The following is a 19,975-nucleotide window of genomic DNA, read 5'->3' as shown; positions in this document are numbered from 1 at the left end:
GGAAAAAGCGTGTATAAAGGAGATTAGACTAGCATCATGGAAAGACAGGACAACCTCTTGGTGTCAATCTGGGTCTTCCATCTGCTCAGCCACCCGTCTTCCCAGTGCTGCACTGTCACCTTCAGGGTCCAGGCCCGTCCTCTCGAAAGGAAGCTCTGCTGTCTGGTGCACTCAGCACAGGAGGCCACACATCTGCCCTTGTGGGGTCAGGACCTCTTTGCATGGCCAGATGTGGATCGGCGCGGTTCTGCATGGGTCAGTGCCTCTGGGCCTGGCTGTGTGAGATGTCACATGGCTCCCTCCCTCTCTCTCTGTATGAGCTACCGCTTCAGGGATGCCTCCTCCAGGAAGCCTTCCTTGACTACTCTGTCTCAACGAACACCCCTCTAGTCCTCCTCCCTGCCTTATTTTTCTTCATAGCACCACCTGACATATCATATATGTATTTGCTTACTGTCTGTCAACCCCACTAGTATTAACTCCACGAGGGCAGGGATCTTTGTTTTGTCCACAGCTGGGTACCCAAAGCCTAGAATAGTGCCTGGCACATGGTAGGTGCTTAACAAAGATTGGTTGATTGATTGAATGAATGTGTGGGCAGAGGGAGGGTTATCTCTGAACCACCCATGATGGAGTTTACCTGGGCCCACATCTGCGGCTTGTGTGTTGGTGGCATGTCTCTGTGTGGGGCTGCGTGTTCCTCTGTGTGCCTAGCATGTGCCAGGCCCCAGGATACAGTAGTTCTATGTGTGACAATGGGGATCTCCCTCCAGATGTGGCTCCATCTCTGAGGGTGGGTTTGTGAACACGGTTTTTTTTGCAGGGCAGCTCTAGGTGTATGTCCAGACACAACTGGGTGTGTGCAACTTTCTGTGTGGCCTTTGTGTGTCAGTGTATCTGGATCTGGCTGAGGTGTAGGGGAGTGTGTGATGCGGGTCTGCCTGAGTCTGCTTGTGGGTCCAGGAAGTGACTTGCAGCTGTGGTAGCAGCGGGGGATGGAAGGAGGTGACAAGATGAGGGTCCGATTCCATGAGCCCTTGGTCTGCATATGTCATTGTTTGTATCTCCCACAATGTTGTGAGTGTGTATGTGTAACATCCCCTGCTCCACCCACCCCCTACAACCCGGTCTGAATCTGCAGCCGGGCCCCCACGCTGGCCGCCCTGCCCCACCCCCAGCTCTGGAGTAATTGCTCCTGAAGCACAAGCAGTGCGATTAATTATGGCTGCTGAATATGCAAATCAGCTGGGAATTTCCCAGCAGCCGCCAGGGTGCCGGTGACGATGCTGAGCGTGCAAGGCCTAAAATTCCCTCCTTACACCTTTGTCAATTACCCTTTAATTTAGCAGGGCTGAATTTGTAATTCTTTAATGAGCTTTTACATAATTAAAGAGTCATTACACTATTTTTTTTTTTTTTTTTTTTTGCGGTACGCGACCTCTCACTGTTGTGGCCTCTCCCGTTGCGGTGCACAGGCTCTGGACGCGCAGGCTCAGCAGCCATGGCTCACGGGCCCAGCCGCTCCGCGGCATGTGGAATCCTCCCGGACCGGGGCACGAACCCGTGTCCCCTGCATCGGCAGGCGGACTCTCAACCACTGCGCCACCAGGGAAGCCCACCATAAGCATTCTTGAGTTAAAGATGTTTGAGAGAGGAACTAAAAGGAAGGCAGGCTCCGGTCTACATTTGGGTTGATAGACATCAACCCAGGGTGAAGAAATCAGCAAAAGCAACACATCTGGAGAAGAGATGACCAGGAGAAACACCACCCCTTAAGAGCCCTCATTGGTATTTGAGGGTTTCTGGGTTCTTCATTGTGTGTCGGATACTTCCTCAAGACTCTACATGGGGAGCTCCCTGGTGGCCTAATGGTTAGGATTCTGGGCTTTCACTGCTGTATGCTGTGGCCTGGGTTCAGTCCCTGGTCAGTGAACTGAGATCCCTCAAGCTACTCGGCCAAAAAAAAGACTCCACTTGGGGCTTCCCTGGTGGCGCAGTGGTTGAGAGTCCGCCTGCCGATGCAGGGGACACGGGTTCATGCCCCGGTCCGGGAGGATCCCACATGCCGCGGAGCGGCTGGGCCCGTGAGCCATGGCCGCTGAGCCTGCGCGTCCGGAGCCTGTGCTCCGCAACGGGAGAGGCCAGAACAGTGAGAGGCCCGCGTACCGCAAAAAAAAAAAAAAGACTCCACTTGGTTCTTCCCTCACATCCTTCAGGTCTCTGCTAAAACACCAGCTCCTCAGCAAAGCCTCTTCTGACCAACCTATTTCAAGTAAGCCCCCGACTCCATCACTCTCCATGTAACTTGTTTGATTTTCCTTCACAACAATTAATGCTACCTGAAGCCACATTACATAGAGATTTGTGTAGAATCAGTTTTCCTCAGAAGTAAGGTCCTGAGGGGCAGATACGGCATCTTTCTTCTATCTCCACATCTGGAGCAATGCCTAGTGCTTACTACACACTCAATAGAGCTAAACAAATGAATAAGTGAATAAAGGGATGAACTCATGGATTAACCTCTGGGCACCAATATTCTTCATAGAGTTAGCACTCTTAGTAACATTTATGGAATGAATAAAGGAATCTAGAGCAAGTATTCAGGTGGCCTTAGAGGGCTGCTGGCAGGAATAGCAGAGTAAGCTCTAGTTTTGGGGTTTTTTAAAATAAATTTATTTTTGGCTACATTGGGTCTTTGTTGCTGGGCATGGGCTTTCTCTAGTTGCGGTGAGCAGGGGTTACTCTTCGTTGCGGTGCACGGGCTTTTCATTGCGGTGTCTTCTCTTGTTGCGGAGCACGGGCTCTAGGCATGTGGGCTTCAGTAGTTGTGGCTTGCGGTCTTCAGTAGTTGTGGCTCGCGGGCTCCAGAGTGCAGGCTCCGTAGTTGTGGCGCACGGCTCAGTTGCTCCACGGCATGTGGGATCTTCCGGGACCAGGGCTCAAACCCATGTCCCCTGCGTTGTCAGGTGGATTCTTAACCACTGCACCACCAGGGAAGTCCCAAGCCCTGGGTTTGAGGGAGGCAATTCACTCCAACCTGCTACCTCTACCCACACAATCCCACCTGATCCAACTTAACTCGCACCAGCCCTCCATCACTCCTAACTCAACAATGTCTATCAAGTGCTGAATGGATAAACAAAATGCAGTAAATTATTATTCAACAATAACAAGGAATGAAGTTCTGATGCATTCTGCAACATGAACTGTGACATTATTATGCTAAATGAAAGAAGCCAGACATAAAGGACCACATATTGTATGATTCCATTTATATGAAATGTGGAGAACAGGCAAATCCGCAGAGACAGAAAGATTAGTGGTTTCCTACCACCGAGAGGTTTGGAGGAGATGATGGGTGACTGCTCACGGATATGGGATTTCTTTCTGAGGTGATGAAAATGTTCCAAATTGATGGTGGTTATGGTTGCACAAGTCTGTGAATACCCTAAAAACCATTTAATTATACACTTTAAATGGGTGAGTTATATGGTATGTGAATTATATCTCAATAAATCTGTTTTTTAAAACCTTCAACCCAACATCTAACCCCAAATTCAAGTCACCCCAAACCCAACTCTCATCTTAACTGATCACATCTTACCTTACCACACTGGCAATCCCTACCCCATATTCATAGTAACCCCTACTTACCTCTACTCAGTTCATTCTACTTCTTAAATCAACCCTAATTCAATTCAACCCAATATCCAATTCCAAACCCTTAATGTAATCCACTCATCATTCCAACCCCCAATTCAACAGATCCCCAAACTGATTCAACACACTTCAAACCACCCTCCAACTCAACTTATCTTCAACCCACTTCAACGTAATTTACCCTACCCTTAACCCCTAACCTCCAACTCACCACAAGGGTCAACTCATAATTCAAATCTCTTCACCCCCAACTCACTCCCTTGACCTGCCACCCAAACCTTTGACCCCTAGTCATTTTATCTCAAACCAAAACCACATTCCATGTCACCTCTTGATACATCCCCTCAACTCAGGCAGTGATTCCAAGATCAATCAAGGTCAACATGGAGATCTGTCTACTTTCTTTTTTAAAGTTAAATGTCTTCCTAATAGGTTCACAATTTTTCCCAGCTTTATTGAGATATAATAGACATATGACATTGTAGATGTTTAAAGTGTATATAACATGTTGATTTGATACACTTATATATGGCAAAAAGATTACCACCATAGCATTAGCTAACACCTCCCTCACGTCACATATATTTACCACTTCTTTTTTTGTCCTGAGAACATTTAAGATCTGCTCTCTTAGAGATCTGACTATTTTTTCAACTTTTCCTCTAGCAGCCTAAGTTAATAAACAGGCCCATCACTTCCAGTGGATCCCATTATAATTAGGTTCCCCGACCCCCAAAGCTACCTCTACCAAAAGACTCAATTATTAAGACAGGTGGTGGCAGATTCCTTGGGTGAGACAAGAGCCTGACCCTAAGAGAGATATGGCCAGCGTCAGATGAAAGGCAGACAGGGACACAGTTCACTGGTTTATTCTCAGACTTGAGATGCCAATTATGCCCTATGGCCTGGGGCGGGGTGGGGGGCGGACTTGGGGATCATGCTAGAATCTCTCTCATCATATCCCAGCCCTCCCTAAGGAAGAAGCAGATTAAATATACAACAGAGGGGGTTTTCCCTTTTAATACAGACCCAGGTATAAATAGGGCAGCACCATTAGGATCCTGATTTACCCTCCACCATCCTGGTCCCCAAACCATCTGGCATGGCAAGGTGCATTTGGGGAGATATGGGGGGAAGCAGTATTCAGAGCTAGCGGGGCTGAGGCAACAGAAGGAACACACAGCTCAGCCCAGGGAAATCCCACTTCCCTCTGTCGTCTGACTTCAGTCCATTCACTGTGAACCCACCTGAAAATAGGAATGAGTGAAGAGGTCCCAGCCTGGGATCAGGAGACATCCAGTGCTTAACTATGCGGAAGGTAGCACCAAAGGGTGTTGAGAGCACTGACTGAGGGGTGCGAGGCAGGCATGGGGGGCATTCATCAGCTCTGGGTTAGAAGTTCATTGCATGGGGGTCAGGGGAGGGAGTTGAGCATCGGGTGAGCAGGAAGGGGAGACAGAGCCAGACTACAGTTATGCCAGCCGGGGTGAAGTGCAGGGAAATGGGACTCATGGGCCAGGGGAGTCCAGCCTCCAGACCCCCGGAATGGAGAAGGAATACTGTTTGACGGTGATGAGCAGACTCTCCCCTGGCTCCACGGTCCCAGGAGACGATAAATGTGATGGCTTCAAAGCCTCAGCACCAAATGTGCCCCATCTGGGGCTCCCTCATTTTCCCTCCCACCCGTGAAGCTCTCAGCTGCTAAAGCAGACGGGGCCCAGTTCAAACCCAAATTTCTGGTTCGTCTGGCCAAAGTCAGCGGACGCCACATCCCATAAGGGCAGAAATCCCACTCGGGAAGAGCTGAACTGGAAGAGGGTCTTCGTCTGTCCCTTCCGGAGCTGACCGTGGGAAGACACGGATGCTGAGTCAGGGGGAGGGTAGCCACAGCCTCCCGCCCTGCTCTGGCCAGCCCCTCACCCCTCCCTTACCCTGCAGCCGTCGTAGGGGACAGTGATGGTGGCTGCTGCCGTCTGGTTGAAGGACAGCTCCTCCCCGTTGGTCCCAAGGAAACTGACAGAGCGGCCATGGTCTCCTGCAGCTTCGTCCAGCCAGGCGGCCGAGTTCTGGCAGGAGTATGTGAAGCTCTGGCGGGCTGTGGCACTCAGCAACTTCAGGAAGGTCAACTGCACCACACTCACCGGGGCCCCATCAGCATCCACGTAGGAGAACTGGAGGTGGGACAAAGAAGAGGTGAGCGTGCTCCATTCGCCTCTACTCCTTCTGAGGTACCCACCTCCCAGGATCTCCACCCACCGCAGACCTGCCCGCCCTGCCACGTCCTCATCTTTATCAGCCCCACCAGCCACCGGTCGTCCACGGTTCTCTTGCAAGCCCCTAGGCACGTGTGGCCATTGAGCCCTTGAAAGGCAGCCGGTGAGACTGAGAAAGTTTTCAAAACTTTATTTAAATGTTAATTTTTTTCTGTTGGCACTCATTTTTAAAAAATGGAAGTATAAGGGCTTCCCTGGTGGCGCAGTGGTTGAGAGTCCGCCTGCCGATGCGGGGGACAAGGGTTCGTGCCCCGGTCCGGGAAGATCCCACATGCCGCGGAGCGGCTGGGCCCGTGAGCCATGGCCGCTGAGCCTGCGCGTCCGGAGCCTGTGCTCCGCAACGGGAGAGACCACAGCAGTGAGAGGCCCGCGTACCACAAAAAAAAAAAAAAAAAAAATTGAAGTATAGTTGATTTACGATGTCGTGTTATTTTCAGATTTACAGTGAAAAGTTTTAGTTATTTGTGTATGTGTGTATATATAAATATATACACATATCCTCATATACATATTATTTTTCAGATTCTTTTCCATTATAGGTTATTACAAGATATTGAATATATAGTTCCCTGTGCTCTACAGTAGGTCCTCATTGTTCATCTATTTTATATATAGTAGTGTGTATCTGTTAATCTCAAATGCCTAATTTATCCCTCCCTCCCCTTTCCCCTTTGGTAACTGTAAGTTTGTTTTCTATGTCTGTAAGTCTATTTCTGTTTTGTAAATAAGTTCATTTGTATCATTTTTTTAGATTCCACATGTACGTGATATCATATATTTGTCTTTCTCTGTCTGACCTACTACACTTAGTATGCTAATCTCTAGGTCCATCCATTTAAATTTTAATTTTTTATTTAATTATTTAATTTAAAACTTGTAACGTTAATTTATAACTAATAACTGAGCTTCAATCCATTTATCAGAAAACTGAGGTTTGGAACAACTTGAGGATGTGAATGTACTTTTTCAACTGCAGGTTTTATGCAATCTAAGTACTTCCAAGGGAAGTTAGTGTCCAAATTACGATGTGCTATAAATATAAAATATGCACCAGACTCTGAAGAACTCAGAGGGGGAAAGTTTAAAATGCCTCAATAATCTTTATATTGATATGACAATATTTTGGATATATTGGGTTACATAAAATATATTATTAACTTGAGATAACTGGTTTGGTAACGCGTCCTGGCTTCCTTCTCTTCCCTGTACCCTTTCATGTTCCACAATTGATGTTTTCTGGAATCACGTCCCAGATAAGCCCCTTGCAATTGAGTCTTTGCCTCAGGGTCTCTTTCAGGGGAACCCAAACCAAGATACCCCCTGACATTATATTATAGCTTTGTTTCCTTGGTTATGGTCTGTCTGCTTCCTTGGTCCTATTCCCAGTAGAATATCAAGTTCATGAAGTTAGGAACTTTTCTTTGCTGCTATGTTCCCAATGTTTAGCATACACATATATGTAACATAAACAAATCCCAAATGAACCCAAGATTCCACTCCATCCCGTAAACCTGACCTTCTTCCCATTTACATATCTCAGAACCTCACTAGACATCAGTCCCTCAAACCAGGAACCTGGGTGTCATCCCTATCTCTTCCCTCCCCTCCATCTCATCAATTACTCACCTGATAGGTCCTATTCACGTGCCATCTCATCAGTTACTAGGTCCTATTGACTTGTCATCCCATCAATTACTAGGTCGTACTGACTTCCCCTCTCAGAGGTTGTTCTAAGCCATGCCCTCCTCTCCATCCCCATAGTACCAGCTCCAGCCTGGTCCCTTCCTTGCTCTCTTGGACCAACATCTCAGTCTTCTGGGTCTCCCAGCCTCCAAGTTCCCCATCACCACCACCACCAGCTCAGAGGCATTTTTCTATCACAGAGATTTAATCTCGGTGCCTCCCTCACTTAAAAACATTCCATGGCTCCCTACTGCTCATAGATCTTTCTGAGGAAGTGGGTCTAGCTCACACCCACCTCCCCAGCCTCTTCTCCTACCACATTCCCCCTCACACTCTCTAGAGCAGAGCAAGTCACCTTTTCTTTAAATTTACCAGGCCCTCTCTTGACTCTGAGCCTTCATATATCCTGTTCCATCTGCCTGGAACACTATTCCTTGTCCTCCCAAACTTGCAACCCAACTTATTCCTTAGACCTCAGCTGAGCTGTGACTTCTACCAGGAAGCCTTCAGGTCCTTCCAGCACTGCCTCTGGATCGCCACCATGACCTGTGCTTTGCCCTATCATACATCTGATGCTGTGATCATCAAGAGGCAAAGTGAGTCTATCCTTTTCATCTCACCTCCTCCAATTCCCATGCTGCTTCCCACCAATTTTTATACCATCCCCACCTTGGCCTCCAGGGCAACTCACCTTCTTCCCTCGACGGAATGTGCTATACCAGCTTCCCAGCTTTTCTCTGGACCAGGAGGCCAGTTTCACCTGGGGAGTGGAGGGGACGGTGTAGCAGGTGCCCCAGGGGGCCACCATGTCCTTTCTGCATTTACCTCCCCACAATGAAAGCTACTGACTGTAGATATCAGGGACTCTCAGTCTGTTCTCTGACTGTTGGACTGGACTTGGCTGGTACACAGGACAGACCCAAGAGGCTGGGTGTTCCCGCCTTCTGAGGCAGCCTCCACCAATGATTGATGAGAGCTGGTGGATAAATGCCCCGGCTCCCTCTCCCCGAGGTGGGGGACAGCTCCCAGGAGCCTACCCTACACTGTCTCCTGGAAGTCCCCAGTGGAACTGAGCCTTGGGTGTCCAACGGTGATGTTTTAACAGCACACCCCTTATTGGCTGCCTCCCCTGGCCCCTCTCACTTACCCCTCCTGGGATCACCTCCTAAATAAATGACTTGCCCTTGTCAAACCCTCATCTCAGGGTCTGTGTCTGGGGAACCCAAACCAAGAATGTTCCTCACTCCCTGCCCCAGCCTCTCTCTGGGCAGAAGGAAGATGAGCTGGTGAGAGATCAGGCCTCAGGTGTCAGCAACTGTTTAGAGATCAAGCCCTGACCTCAAGCCCCCATAAATTGGGTGGGGGTGAGCTCGTCTAAATTTGCATCCACTAGGGTATCTGAGTTCCCACTAAACCAGGGCTCTGACCAGTAAAAAATAAGAATAAATAAGAAGGACATTATTAGGCACTTTTGCAGGCCCTGAGCTTACAACGTGTTTTCCCTGCAGTAGAGGTATTAACACAGCAACGCACATAGTCAGTGTTCATTCAGTGTCCCCTGATATGTTCATTGGCGTCTCAATGGCACAACCACCCTATGAGGTAGATGCTTTCTTGAACCCCACTTTACAGATGAAAAAACTGAGGTGACAGATCTGGATTCCAGTCTGAGCAGTCCAGGGTTCAGAAGCTCACTGCACACCCACTGCCCTCTATAGCCAAGCCTGGGGCTTGGTGTCAGAGGCTGTTAGGCTCAGGGCTCCCCGATGGAGAACCCCAGGATTTCTGGGGAACCAGTGGAGGGCAGTGAGCCCATGGGGCCTATAAGACAGCAGGTTAGGAGGCACAATAGAGCATGGTTAAGGGCTGGGACAAGGGCCAGACTGTCATGGGTAATCTTGTCCCTCTCTGTGCCTCAGTTTCCCTGTCTGGGGGATGATAACAGAATTTTATTTTTTTAATTGAAGTATAGTTGATTTACAATGTTGTGTTAGTTTCAGGTTACAGAAAAGTGATTCAGTTATACATACATACATATCTATTTTTTCAGATTCTTTCTCCTTCTAGGTTATTACAAAATATTGAGTATAGTTCCCTGTGCTACACAGTAGGTTCTTGTTGGTGACCTATTTTAGGGATGATAACAGGATGGCCACATTGGTGGTTGTTAATGCAGCCAAGCGCTTAGGGCTGGCACACATACCTGCTATCTCAAGGTTCTCCGTCATTATTGATTTCTTTACTAGATTTTCTTATCTGTCTTTCCCCATAGAAAATGAGCTCCATAAAAGCAAAGCAGGTTTTTTTTTTTTTTTTGGATTCTCTGCTGTAACCCCAGCATTTCAAGGAGTTGGCAATACAGCAGGTGCTCAATAGATGTTAGTTGAAGGAAAAATAAAGTCCCAGTCAACGCCTGGTGTGTGTGTGTGTGTGGACAGGGTATGAATGAAATGGTTTCCAGAGTCTGGTCCCTCCTTCCACCACCACCACCTCCCACTTCACCCCCAGAGGTACTCACGGTCTCAAACTTCTTGTCTGGGTAAAGGCAGGTCTCTCCTCCCGCCGTGAAGTTGCAGAAAACCCTGAGCGCATCCCGCGCGCAGCCCTGATTGGGGTCAATCCAGTATTCCCCTGCCGCAGAGCCAGGTAGGGCGGATGAGCCGGGCGGACCCCGAGGCTCCCCGCCCACCGGGGGAGAGACGGAACCTCACCGTCGGGCAAATGCGGGTGGTTGCGGTGCAACTCGCTGCACACGAGGCCCGGGTTCTCAGCCGTGCCCGGAGGGCGTCGCAGCTGCTCCAGTTCGAAGCTCAGCGACGTGATCGAGGCCAGCACCTCCTCCAGGCCGCCCTCCGGGACTCCCGGGCTCGGGACCGAGCGCCGGCGCCGGCGCAGCCCGTGCAGCTGCGCAGATGGACCCTGGGCGGAGGTGGGGATGGAGGAGAGGAGGAGATCAGAGACGCAGGAGGAAGAGACAGGGAGAGAGAGGGGCAGAAATGAAAGACGTGGGGGGCAGAAAGACACAGGGGTAGGGGGAGAGGAGAAAGGGGAGGGAGAGATAGAGACAGGGACAAGGGGAGATAGACAGTCAGAAACAGAGACACGGGAAGGAGAGAGACAGAAGGGCTCAGAGATGGGGAGAGGCCGAAGTGGAGAGAGGATAAAAAGAGACAGAACCACAAAGTCAGGCAAAGGAGAGAGAGAGAGAGACAAGGACAGAGAGAGACAGAGAGAGGGTGCGCCCGGAAGAGAGAAACAAAGATAAAATAGTGAAACAAGTGTTTGAGATAGAGACAGAGAAAGGCCAGGAGAGATGGACATAAGAGATACTGTCAGAGCCCCCATGGATGTCCCCCCCAACGCCCTACACACAGCCCAGATCCTCCTTCAGCTTTTGGGCCCACCTCCCACCCCACCTGCACCCCCTGAACACCTGGTGTTCCGCCCAGTTCTGGGCACTGAGGGACCCAAGGGGGACACACTCCAACATAGTCCCTGGGTAACTCACCTGGGGGCCGGGGGGACCTGGGGGTCCAGTGTCTCCACGGGGACCTTGGGATCCCTGTAGGGAGAAGTCATTTGGGTGTGAACTCTGTCTATGGAGACCGCTGCCTGCCAACACACACACACACACACACACACACAGCACTGGGGGTAAGGACATGCAATTTGCAGCACCAAGCATAAACTGCACATTTTCTTTCTATATGTGAACACCTCTGAAGTCATCATCTGTGACAAGTCATAGTTTACTTGGTAGAACTGTTTTCTTCCATAGCAGTTTATAAAACAATGGCTCATCTTACGATGGATGGCATCTTAGATTTGACAAAATACAATGGTAGGTAAGGTAGAGAGCTAGTGGGAAGCAGCCGCATGGCACAGGGATATTGGCTCCGTGCTTTGTGACAGCCTGGAGGGGTGGGATAGGGAGGGTGGGAGGGAGGGAGACGCAAGAGGGAAGACATATGGGAACATACGTATATGTATAACTGATTCACTTTGTTATAAAGCAGAAACTAACACACCATTGTAAAGCAATTATACCCCAATAAAGATGTTAAAAAAAAAAAATACAATGGCAGGTGTTGAAGAAATACTTGTTGAATGCCTGACTGACTGAATAAATAAATGAATGAATGCAAAGACCCTGAGCGTTCTAGCGCAGTTGAAGGGGGCTGGGATGTGGGAGCCCAAGGGAACAGTGAGTACTCACCAGGGACCCCTTTGAACCTTTCTGTCCTGGAGGACCCTGTGGGGTAGAGACAGGGAGAGCCGGAGTCCTGGCTGGCCCAACAAGGTGACCCCACCCCACAAATCCCTCATACTCACCACCACACCTCGGGGTCCAGGGTGGCCCAGAGAGCCGATGGGACCAGGGGAACCCTGGAGAAAGGACATCAGAGTCATCATTGATAGGGTTCATCCCTATGGTCCAGACACATCCCCCAGACAGGCTTCCAGTTCCCTCCAAAGAAGACCCCAAACCCCAGATGCAGACTTCAACCTTCAAGTCCCCAGAGAGAGCCCCCCATTTTCTCCAGACACAACCCCTATCATTCTAGACCCAGGCTTCCCAAATCCCCATACCCACAGTCTCCAAACAAGCCCCACTTCTGCCTTCCCACCACCCTCTGAACACAATCTTCCCACTCGGGGCAGGACACACACTCACAGGTTCTCCCTGGAGGCCAGGGGGACCTTGCACTCCTGGCAAACCCTGATCCCCTTTCTCACCAGCCTCCCCAGGGGGGCCAACGAGACCAATTAATCCGATGTGGCCCTGGAGGATAAAAGAGGCACATGTTGGGGAAGAAGTGTGGGCGGGGGATTGGGAGATTGTTCTCCTAGAGCCTTGGAGTAGAAGAGGAGACTCCAATCTCCTAGCCCTCTGGCTACAGAGGGAGGTAAGGGTGGAGGAGAGCGGGGTTAAGTGGGGGAGGAGAATAATGGAAGGAGGTATCCTTACCTTTTCCCCCTTGAGGCCAGCATCTCCCTTCAGCCCTGGGAGGCCAGAGGGCCCCTGGAAGAAGAGTTAGGGTCAGCTGGTGAGTCTCAGACAGAAAGCCTCAAGGTCCATGGGAGTGATTGGGGGATGGTCAAATGGGAAATTACCCAGGTTTCAAGTGGAATTACCGGGGAAGTGGTCATGGGGATGATGGTCAAGAAAGAGGAGGGATGATGAGAGATGAATGAAGGGGTTTGTTGGAGCACGGCCAACTTGGATGGTCCGTGGTCAACCTCAATGTAGATGGTCAGTGTAGGCTATTAAGATAGGTGGTCTGTTTGGTCAATGTAGACCATCAAGACGAAGGGTCAGGGTGGACGGTCAGTGTAGACCATTGAGATGAGTGATCAGAAGAGATGCTTAGTATAGACGGTCAGGGTTGACCATCAGATGGCTAGTCAATGAGTGGTCAGTCTGCAGCGTCAGCACCCATGGTTACTAGATGCTCACTGGATGGCCAGTGTGGTTCCCAGTGCTGGGACCTCAGGGACAAAGAAGTCACTTACCAGGGGGCCAGGAGGGCCCAACTGTCCAGGAGGTCCCAGCAGGCCTGCTTCACCCTAGGGCAAAGCAGAACATGGGGGGCTGAACTCTGTCAGAACTCAGTGTGGATGTCCCGCTGCCCACCAGGGTCGGCTCCTTCTAACTATGGTGAGAAATTACAAGATGGGAGCGCATAAGGAAGGCAGGATCCCCCCTCACCGCCCTGTCCCTGTTCCCACCCCACTCACCACAGGGCCGGGGATCCCTCGAAGACCCTCAGGCCCGACACGCCCAGGGGGCCCTCGAGTCCCCACTGGGCCTGTCCTCCCTGGGGGCCCGTCAGGACCTGGTTCCCCCTGAAAAGCACAGGGGCAAGGGAGGGGGCAGAGAGAGTCAGGGGGTGGCTGCCTCCCGACCCGCCAGCCAAGAACCAGCAGGGAGGGGTCGGAACTGGAGCACCCGTGGTGTCCCAGGCCTCTCCCCATTCTGATGGCCCAACTGTTGGCTGACAGGTCAGGACAAGGCCCCCCCACCCCTTGGCAGGGGGCACTCACCTTGGTACCTTTCTCCCCTTCTCTGCCTTCTCGACCCGTGCGACCAGAAGGACCCTTAGGGGAGAAAGTGTGAGTGGGGAGCTGTGAGGTGAGTGGGTGCTCTGGGGATGAGTGGGGGTTTTGTAGGGGGGGAGCGGGGGGCTGTGAGAGTGAATGGAACAAAGTTGGAGCCAGGGCAGCCAGGAGGTGGTGGGGGGTACTCATCACTCACCCTTTTGCCAGGGGGCCCAGAGGGACCGGGTTCCCCAGAAGCACCAGGTGGACCCTGGAGATTATAACCAGCAGGGTAGTTGAGGATGGTGGTTTCAGGATGCCTTTTTATTTAGTTTTTAAACATCTTTATTGGAGTAGAATTGCTTTACAATGGTGTGTTAGTTTCTGCTTTATAACAAAGTGAATCAGTTATACGTATACGTACGTCCCCATCAGGATGCCTTTGATGTGAAGACAGCCTTCCCCACATGTCACCCAGCACCAGCCATCTCCCGCCTCTACCCTCAAGCTACTCACATTCACGGTGAGGACCCAGAGAGGCAAAGCAGGTGCATCTACAAGGGCCCTGGGTACCTCATTAACCCACTCTCCTGACCCCCCAATTCACCCACCCACCAGCCCCAAGCCCCCTCGTCATGCACCACATCCTCTGTTCCCCTACTCACCAGTCCCCCCACATCTCCAGGGTCTCCCTTCTCCCCTGGGGGGCCGTCTTGACCCTGTGGTGGGAGGAACAAAGTCGGAAGGGGTCATGGGGGTACATGAGAATTTAAGGGTGAGGTTTGGAGGAATGTGAAGGTTATTTCCTCCATCGACCTTGCCCAGGTCTGTGGGGGCGTTGTGGAGATGGGAACAGAATAGGGAATATGCTAGGCTTTCGAGTAAGGAGGGGTCACACTCACCGAAACCCCAGGGTCTCCGGGGGGGCCTAGGTCTCCTGGGAGCCCTGTGAGGCCCTGGAACACAGAATGATGGATAATTATATCTCTGAATGATGGAGCGTTCATTCATTCATTCATTTAACTGTGCCCAGGCACAGCTCTGGTTGCTGGGATACACTGGTGAACAAAACACAGAATCCCAGCCCTGGTAGAAGGAACATTCTCGTGTTTAATGTGAGCTAAGTATGTTGCATGCATCATCTCACTGCATCCTCTAGGCTTGGGACTCACAGACAGAACTGACCTCAGAGAAAGGACTCGGCGAGTGGTGGGGTGGTGAGATTCAAGTCAAGGTCCCTCAGACCCCGGAGCTCCTTGCTGTCCTCCATCCCAACCCCGAGCCCCATCACCATGGTGGGAGGGGCTCCACCTCTGCCCTGATAGCAAATCCTTCATCAGCCAACTCTGACCCAGCATGAGTCTCAACCTTGACCTTCCCAGCATTGTTAGAACAACTCAGTGTGGAATCAAGTTTCCCCTACTGTAATGACATATAACCACTCCATTTTTATATTGACTCATTCTTTCATTCAATCATTCATTTACTCAGCCATGTTCCGGGTTGCTTGTGGAATCAGCACACTGGAGGATGGGACCCCCCCCCAGCTGGACGTTGGGGAGCAGGTTCAAGGTGACACACGTGCTCCTCCCCGAGTCTCTCCCTCCATGTCCCCCAGGACTCACCACGTTCCCTTTTGCTCCATCTTCTCCAGGGGGGCCTTTCTTGCCCGGCGGTCCAGCTGCCCCAGATGGGCCTGCATCCCCCTTTTCACCAATTTCTCCCTTGGGCCCCTTTTCAGAAACAGAGTTCAGAGGTGCCTGGCCTCTCCAGGGGTCAAGGGTTAGCATACCTGGACTCGGGAATCTGGGTGGCCTGGGGCTTTCCTGGGGTTAGGGGTCAGAGTAGCCTAGACCGCCCAAGGGTCAGAGGTCAGAGGAATCTAGGATTTATAGGAGTCAGGGGTCAGGATGGTCCAGTTGCCCAGAGGTCATGGGCAAATTTGGGCTAGCCCATGTGCCACCCTGGAGTGAATCAGAAAAGGGATCCCCTCTGGGCAACTCATCCCCAAGCCAGGGCTTGTGGTTTAGATCTGAGCCCCACCTGCCTCCTCAGCCCTACACCCTTGTGCAGTGTACAACCTAGAGAACTTTGTGTAGCAACCCTGATACCTTTCAGGGCTCTGTCATCAAGATAACAGGGGATGCCTGTAGGTCCTGGGTCAGTGGGTGACCTAGGGCTGCAGAGGTCATGGTGACCCTAGATGCCCAGGGGTCAGGGATTCCCTGAGATGGGTGCAGGGACACTGGACAAAGGTCACTCACAGGGATGCCTGGGATTCCTGGGCGTCCCGGGTCTCCAGGATCCCCTGGCTCACCCTGCAGGAGGCAAAGTGAAGGTGAGGAGAGTTCCCATCCTGGCAGCCACCCCCAGGCAGGACTGGTTGTGCCTCCCCACCCCAGGCAGACTCCGGTTCTCTCTCTCTCTCACCTTCTCGCCCACTGCTCCAGGCTGACCAACTCCCCCAGGCAGCCCTGGAGGACCCTGGAGAGACAGCAAGGGGTACAGCTGGGACTGTGCAATCCCAACAGCCCCTTCTTGGGAAAGCTATGTCCTCACCTCTGAGGCATCCTGCCCTCCCCCAGAGTCCTCACCTCTGATCCGCTGGGGCCTGGGAGACCCCGAGGGCCTGGAGCTCCATGGGGACCCTGTGGGACAGTCAGAAGAGCATCCGGTGACCCCATGGTCCTTCAAAGCTCCACTAATCACAAACACCACCCTTGATGCTGGTGGCCCACATGACCCTTAAAATGACAATGTGACCTGTGACCCCCCAAATTGGTTTAATGGCCACCCCCGCCCTACCACCACAACCCCATTTTCCCCCATTGTCCATACCATGGACCCTACGTCTCCAACTTCCCCCTTTTCTCCAGGAGGGCCTGGCATCCCCTGTGGAACAAAGAAGAAAACTTGGGGCACAAAGTGGGAAGGACCAGAGGCTGTATCCCCAAACTCAGACACCTACCTGCAGGCCAGGGGGGCCAATCACCCCCATGAAGCCTCTCACTCCATCATCTCCTTTCTGCCCAAAGAGGCCTGGAGGTCCCCGGCGTCCCTGAGCCCCATCTGCCCCCTGGGGGGAGGACAGGGCAAGGCACAGTTAGGGTCTGTGTCAGGGGTCGGAGAGAGGGTCAAGGTCAAAGTCAGGATTGAGGCTCAGGGTTGGGATTCAGTTTGGAGAGGGTCAGGACTGGGTTTGAAGTTGGGGATGCAGGTTAAGCATCAGAGATGAGCAATGAAGTCAAGGGTTGAGTCAAAGTTTTTCTAAAAACTTTGCATTGGGTGGTGAGTCAGGGTCAAGTTGAGGTCAGTTAAGGTGATGAGGGGAAGGTCCAGATGGGGTTGAGATGTAGGGTAGGGTTTGAGGTTAGGGCCAAGGTAGAATCAGAGTTTGAGCCCAGGTTTGGGGTCGGCATTGGAGGGTGGGTCAGGACTGGGGTTAAGGGTAAGACTGGGTCAGGTTCGGCTACTGTTGGATGTGAAGGTCAGGTCTGAGATGGGATTGAGGTTAAGGTCACAAGCAGTGTTGAGATTAGGGCTGTGATGGGGTTCAGGGGTTGAGGTCAGGATTGAGTCAGATTCTGGGGTGAGTTCATATTGAGTGTTGGCATGGAGGGGTAGGTCAGTGTCAGGGCTGAGTTTGGGCCTGAGTCACCATGGAGAACACTGTCCCTTCCCACTGGGGATCCAGGGGATGGCCACAAAACAGGGATCACTCACCGGGGAGCCTGGGTGTCCCACAAGACCCCGTATCCCTGTTGGTCCAGGTGGGCCCTGGAGGAGGGAACAGAGTCAAAAACCCCTCAGGAGCTTCCCTGGTGGCGCAGTGGTTGAGAGTCCGCCTGCCGATGCAGGGGACACAGGTTCATGCCCTGGTCCGGGAGGATCCCACGTGTCGCGGAGCGGCTGGGCCCGTGAGCCATAGCCGCTGGGCCTGCGCGTCTGGAGCCTGTGCTCCGCAACGGGAGAGGCCGCAACAGTGAGAGGCCCACGTACCGCAAAAAAAACCCCCAAAACCCCTCAGGTTCAAGATTGGGGGGCTGGAAACACTAGAGATGTCAATCACTGCACCCCTGTCCACTCCCCCCACAAAGAAGCTGCATTTCCCTCCCCCAACCCTGTCTTCCTAGCTACCAACTCATGGGACCAGACAGAGCATGTGTCCTAAGTTTGGCCCATCAGAACGTTTGCCCAAAAGTCCCACCAGGACCCAGGGACTGAGCTGGCTCCCTGACGCTGGGCGCTGCGGCTGAATTTCCGGAGGGAAGCTGGGGGTGCAGTTAGCCCCTTTATTCCAGGTAGCCTGAGTGGTTTCTGTTACTTGCAGGTGTCAAGATGGGTCTCATGAAGGCAGGAAGCTCCGTGGCCTCCCCCTGGCCATCCTCCACATCCCTCTCCCCTCCCCGAGGACCACCCCCCTCACTGGGGCCCCCCACTCACCGCATCCCCCTTATCGCCTTTGCTGCCTTTGTGACCTGGGTCTCCCACTTCTCCCTGCAGAGGAAACAGGATGAGGGAGGATCATGCCTCCCTCTACCCCCATCCTCCCCCCAGCCCCTCCCCTTCCATGAACTCTCTCTCACCTTGTCCCCTTCCTCGCCAGAAGGCCCCACAGCTCCAGGGGATCCAGGAAGCCCCAGGGGCCCTGGGATCCCGTCTTTGCCAGTGGGACCAGGGGGGCCGCGTTCACCCTGATGGGCGGAGTGGAAAGGGGTATGTTGGGCCACGGCAGAAATGAGCTCTTGATATGTAGAGGGCTGGGTCTGGGGGATGCCTGGGGGATGGGGGGCAGGCACTTACCGGGTACCCCTTCTCGCCTGCAGGGCCAACAGGACCTTGGCCTCCACTTTGGCCAGGAAGGCCAATGCCCCCTGCTGGGCCTACAGGACCGCGCTCCCCAGGGGAGCCCTGAAAACAGGGGTGAAGGGTCAGGGATAATAGCAGCAGTGGTAATTCTCATTTATTGGAGGGTTTTCAAGCAGTCAGGCCCTGAGTTAGGTGGTTACCAGCACATCCAATCTATTCCCCCAGACAGCAGCCAGAGGGCGCTGTGAACACCTGAGTCAGCGCACGTGCCTCCCCTCCCTCCCTGCCCACATCCCTCTGGGGATCCCACCCCACTTGTTGAAAAAAAGGTTTTCCTGGCAGCCCACAAGGTCCTGCACGACTATGCTCTCATCTCCTCCCACTCACCCTAGGCTCACTCCCCTCCAGCCACACGGCCCTGCTCACTGCTTCCTCCAGCCTCAGGACTTTGCACATGCCGTTCCCTCCGCCTGGCACACTCTTCCGCCCAGACACCCACATGGCTCCTCCCTCACCGCCTTCAGGTCTCAGCTCAAATGTCACCTTCTCAGGAGGCCTTCCCTGGCCTGCCTGTTTCAACGGCTCTCCCCTTCTCCCCTTTACTCTGCGCTATTTTGCCTTGTGGCATTCATCGCGGCGGATCCCTATCTCCCTGGCTAGATTGTAGTAAACTCCAGGAGAAAGAAGGGTTTTGTTTGTTTGTTTGTTTTTGAAAGAAGGTTTTTAAACGCTGATGTCTGCTACGCAGGTAAGTATGTGCCCAACGGATCATCTCACTGAGATTTACGATCATCTAGGAGATGGGACTATTTTACAGACATAGAAACGGAAGCTCGCGCAGTGACACGACTGCCCAGCCAGTGAGCGGCAGAGTTGGCCGTGACCCCGACCTGTTTGGCTCCCCAAATAACAGACTTGATGAGGACAATACCCAGCTTCCCAGAAACCCTGAGACCCCTGCACCCTGCCTGCCACACAGCAGACGGGTTTACACTTACGTTAGCCCCGACGGGGCCGGGGGGGCCCTTGTCACCCTTCAAACCAGTAGGTCCCTGAGGAGGAGATGATTCACAGTCGAGAGACTCCCAGGGGTGCCCCTGGGTCCTGTCTTCACTCTGGGGGGCTCAGAGTTCCCACCCGCTTCCCGGCCACTGAGGTTCAGGGATCTGTCCCTCCTGCAGCCATTACTTTACTATCACATTTGCCCCTCCCCTGGGCCCCCCTTTCCTCCTCTGCTTCACCGCCCAGCCAGGCACATTCAGGAGGGGCTTCAAATGATACTCACTGGGTCCCCGGGGGCTCCTTGGGGACCAGGGAAGCCCCTGTGTCCAGGTGGCCCTTCCTTCCCAAAGGGTCCCAGTGGTCCCAGGTCCCCCTGGAGGAGTGCAGAAGAGGGAGGTCAGACTCCAGAGAAGAGGGCATCTCCCCTCAATCTGTGAGTCTGGGCCCCCTGCCCCATGGTGTTGATTCTGAGCCTGGAGGTGCCGTGGGGATGTTGAGGGACCTTTGGG

At 52.6% G+C, this 19,975-nt stretch overlaps 1 protein-coding gene across 7 annotated transcripts in view; it reads right to left on the bottom strand.

Annotated features, from left to right (window-relative positions):
- Positions 1–2,775: 2,775 nt before the first annotated feature.
- The window catches only part of COL5A3 (collagen type V alpha 3 chain), a 40,155-nt gene continuing 22,955 nt past the window's right edge, over positions 2,776–19,975 (bottom strand). For 5 of the 7 annotated variants that reach the window (XM_030879613.2, XM_060297159.1, XM_060297158.1 and 2 more), the window contains exons 40-67: positions 19,750–19,839; positions 19,463–19,516; positions 18,459–18,566; positions 18,242–18,349; positions 18,099–18,152; positions 17,379–17,432; positions 16,624–16,731; positions 16,494–16,547; positions 16,250–16,303; positions 16,086–16,139; positions 15,920–15,973; positions 15,281–15,388; positions 14,558–14,611; positions 14,321–14,374; positions 13,873–13,926; positions 13,662–13,715; positions 13,356–13,463; positions 13,131–13,184; positions 12,586–12,639; positions 12,292–12,399; positions 11,949–12,002; positions 11,833–11,868; positions 11,125–11,178; positions 10,328–10,535; positions 10,135–10,247; positions 8,308–8,376; positions 5,592–5,831; positions 4,514–5,501 (exon numbers count right to left, since the gene is read on the bottom strand). In XM_030879613.2, coding sequence (XP_030735473.2) covers positions 5,355–5,501; positions 5,592–5,831; positions 8,308–8,376; positions 10,135–10,247; positions 10,328–10,535; positions 11,125–11,178; positions 11,833–11,868; positions 11,949–12,002; positions 12,292–12,399; positions 12,586–12,639; positions 13,131–13,184; positions 13,356–13,463; positions 13,662–13,715; positions 13,873–13,926; positions 14,321–14,374; positions 14,558–14,611; positions 15,281–15,388; positions 15,920–15,973; positions 16,086–16,139; positions 16,250–16,303; positions 16,494–16,547; positions 16,624–16,731; positions 17,379–17,432; positions 18,099–18,152; positions 18,242–18,349; positions 18,459–18,566; positions 19,463–19,516; positions 19,750–19,839 — 2,361 coding nt within the window. In that variant the 3' untranslated portion in view covers positions 4,514–5,354. Of the gene's footprint in view, positions 3,008–3,140; positions 3,449–4,513; positions 5,502–5,591; positions 5,832–8,307; positions 8,377–10,134; positions 10,248–10,327; positions 10,536–11,124; positions 11,179–11,832; positions 11,869–11,948; positions 12,003–12,291; positions 12,400–12,585; positions 12,640–13,130; positions 13,185–13,355; positions 13,464–13,661; positions 13,716–13,872; positions 13,927–14,320; positions 14,375–14,557; positions 14,612–15,280; positions 15,389–15,919; positions 15,974–16,085; positions 16,140–16,249; positions 16,304–16,493; positions 16,548–16,623; positions 16,732–17,378; positions 17,433–18,098; positions 18,153–18,241; positions 18,350–18,458; positions 18,567–19,462; positions 19,517–19,749; positions 19,840–19,975 lie in introns of those variants that run through there. The other 2 variants (XR_009563555.1, XR_009563554.1) reach the window with 2 other exon arrangements.

This window comes from Globicephala melas, chromosome 3 (assembly GCF_963455315.2).
Source record: "Globicephala melas chromosome 3, mGloMel1.2, whole genome shotgun sequence".
NCBI classification, from domain to species: Eukaryota; Metazoa; Chordata; class Mammalia; order Artiodactyla; family Delphinidae; genus Globicephala; species Globicephala melas.
The sequence above is the reverse complement of the archived record's forward strand: the minus strand, read 5'-3'. Positions and strand labels throughout refer to the sequence as shown.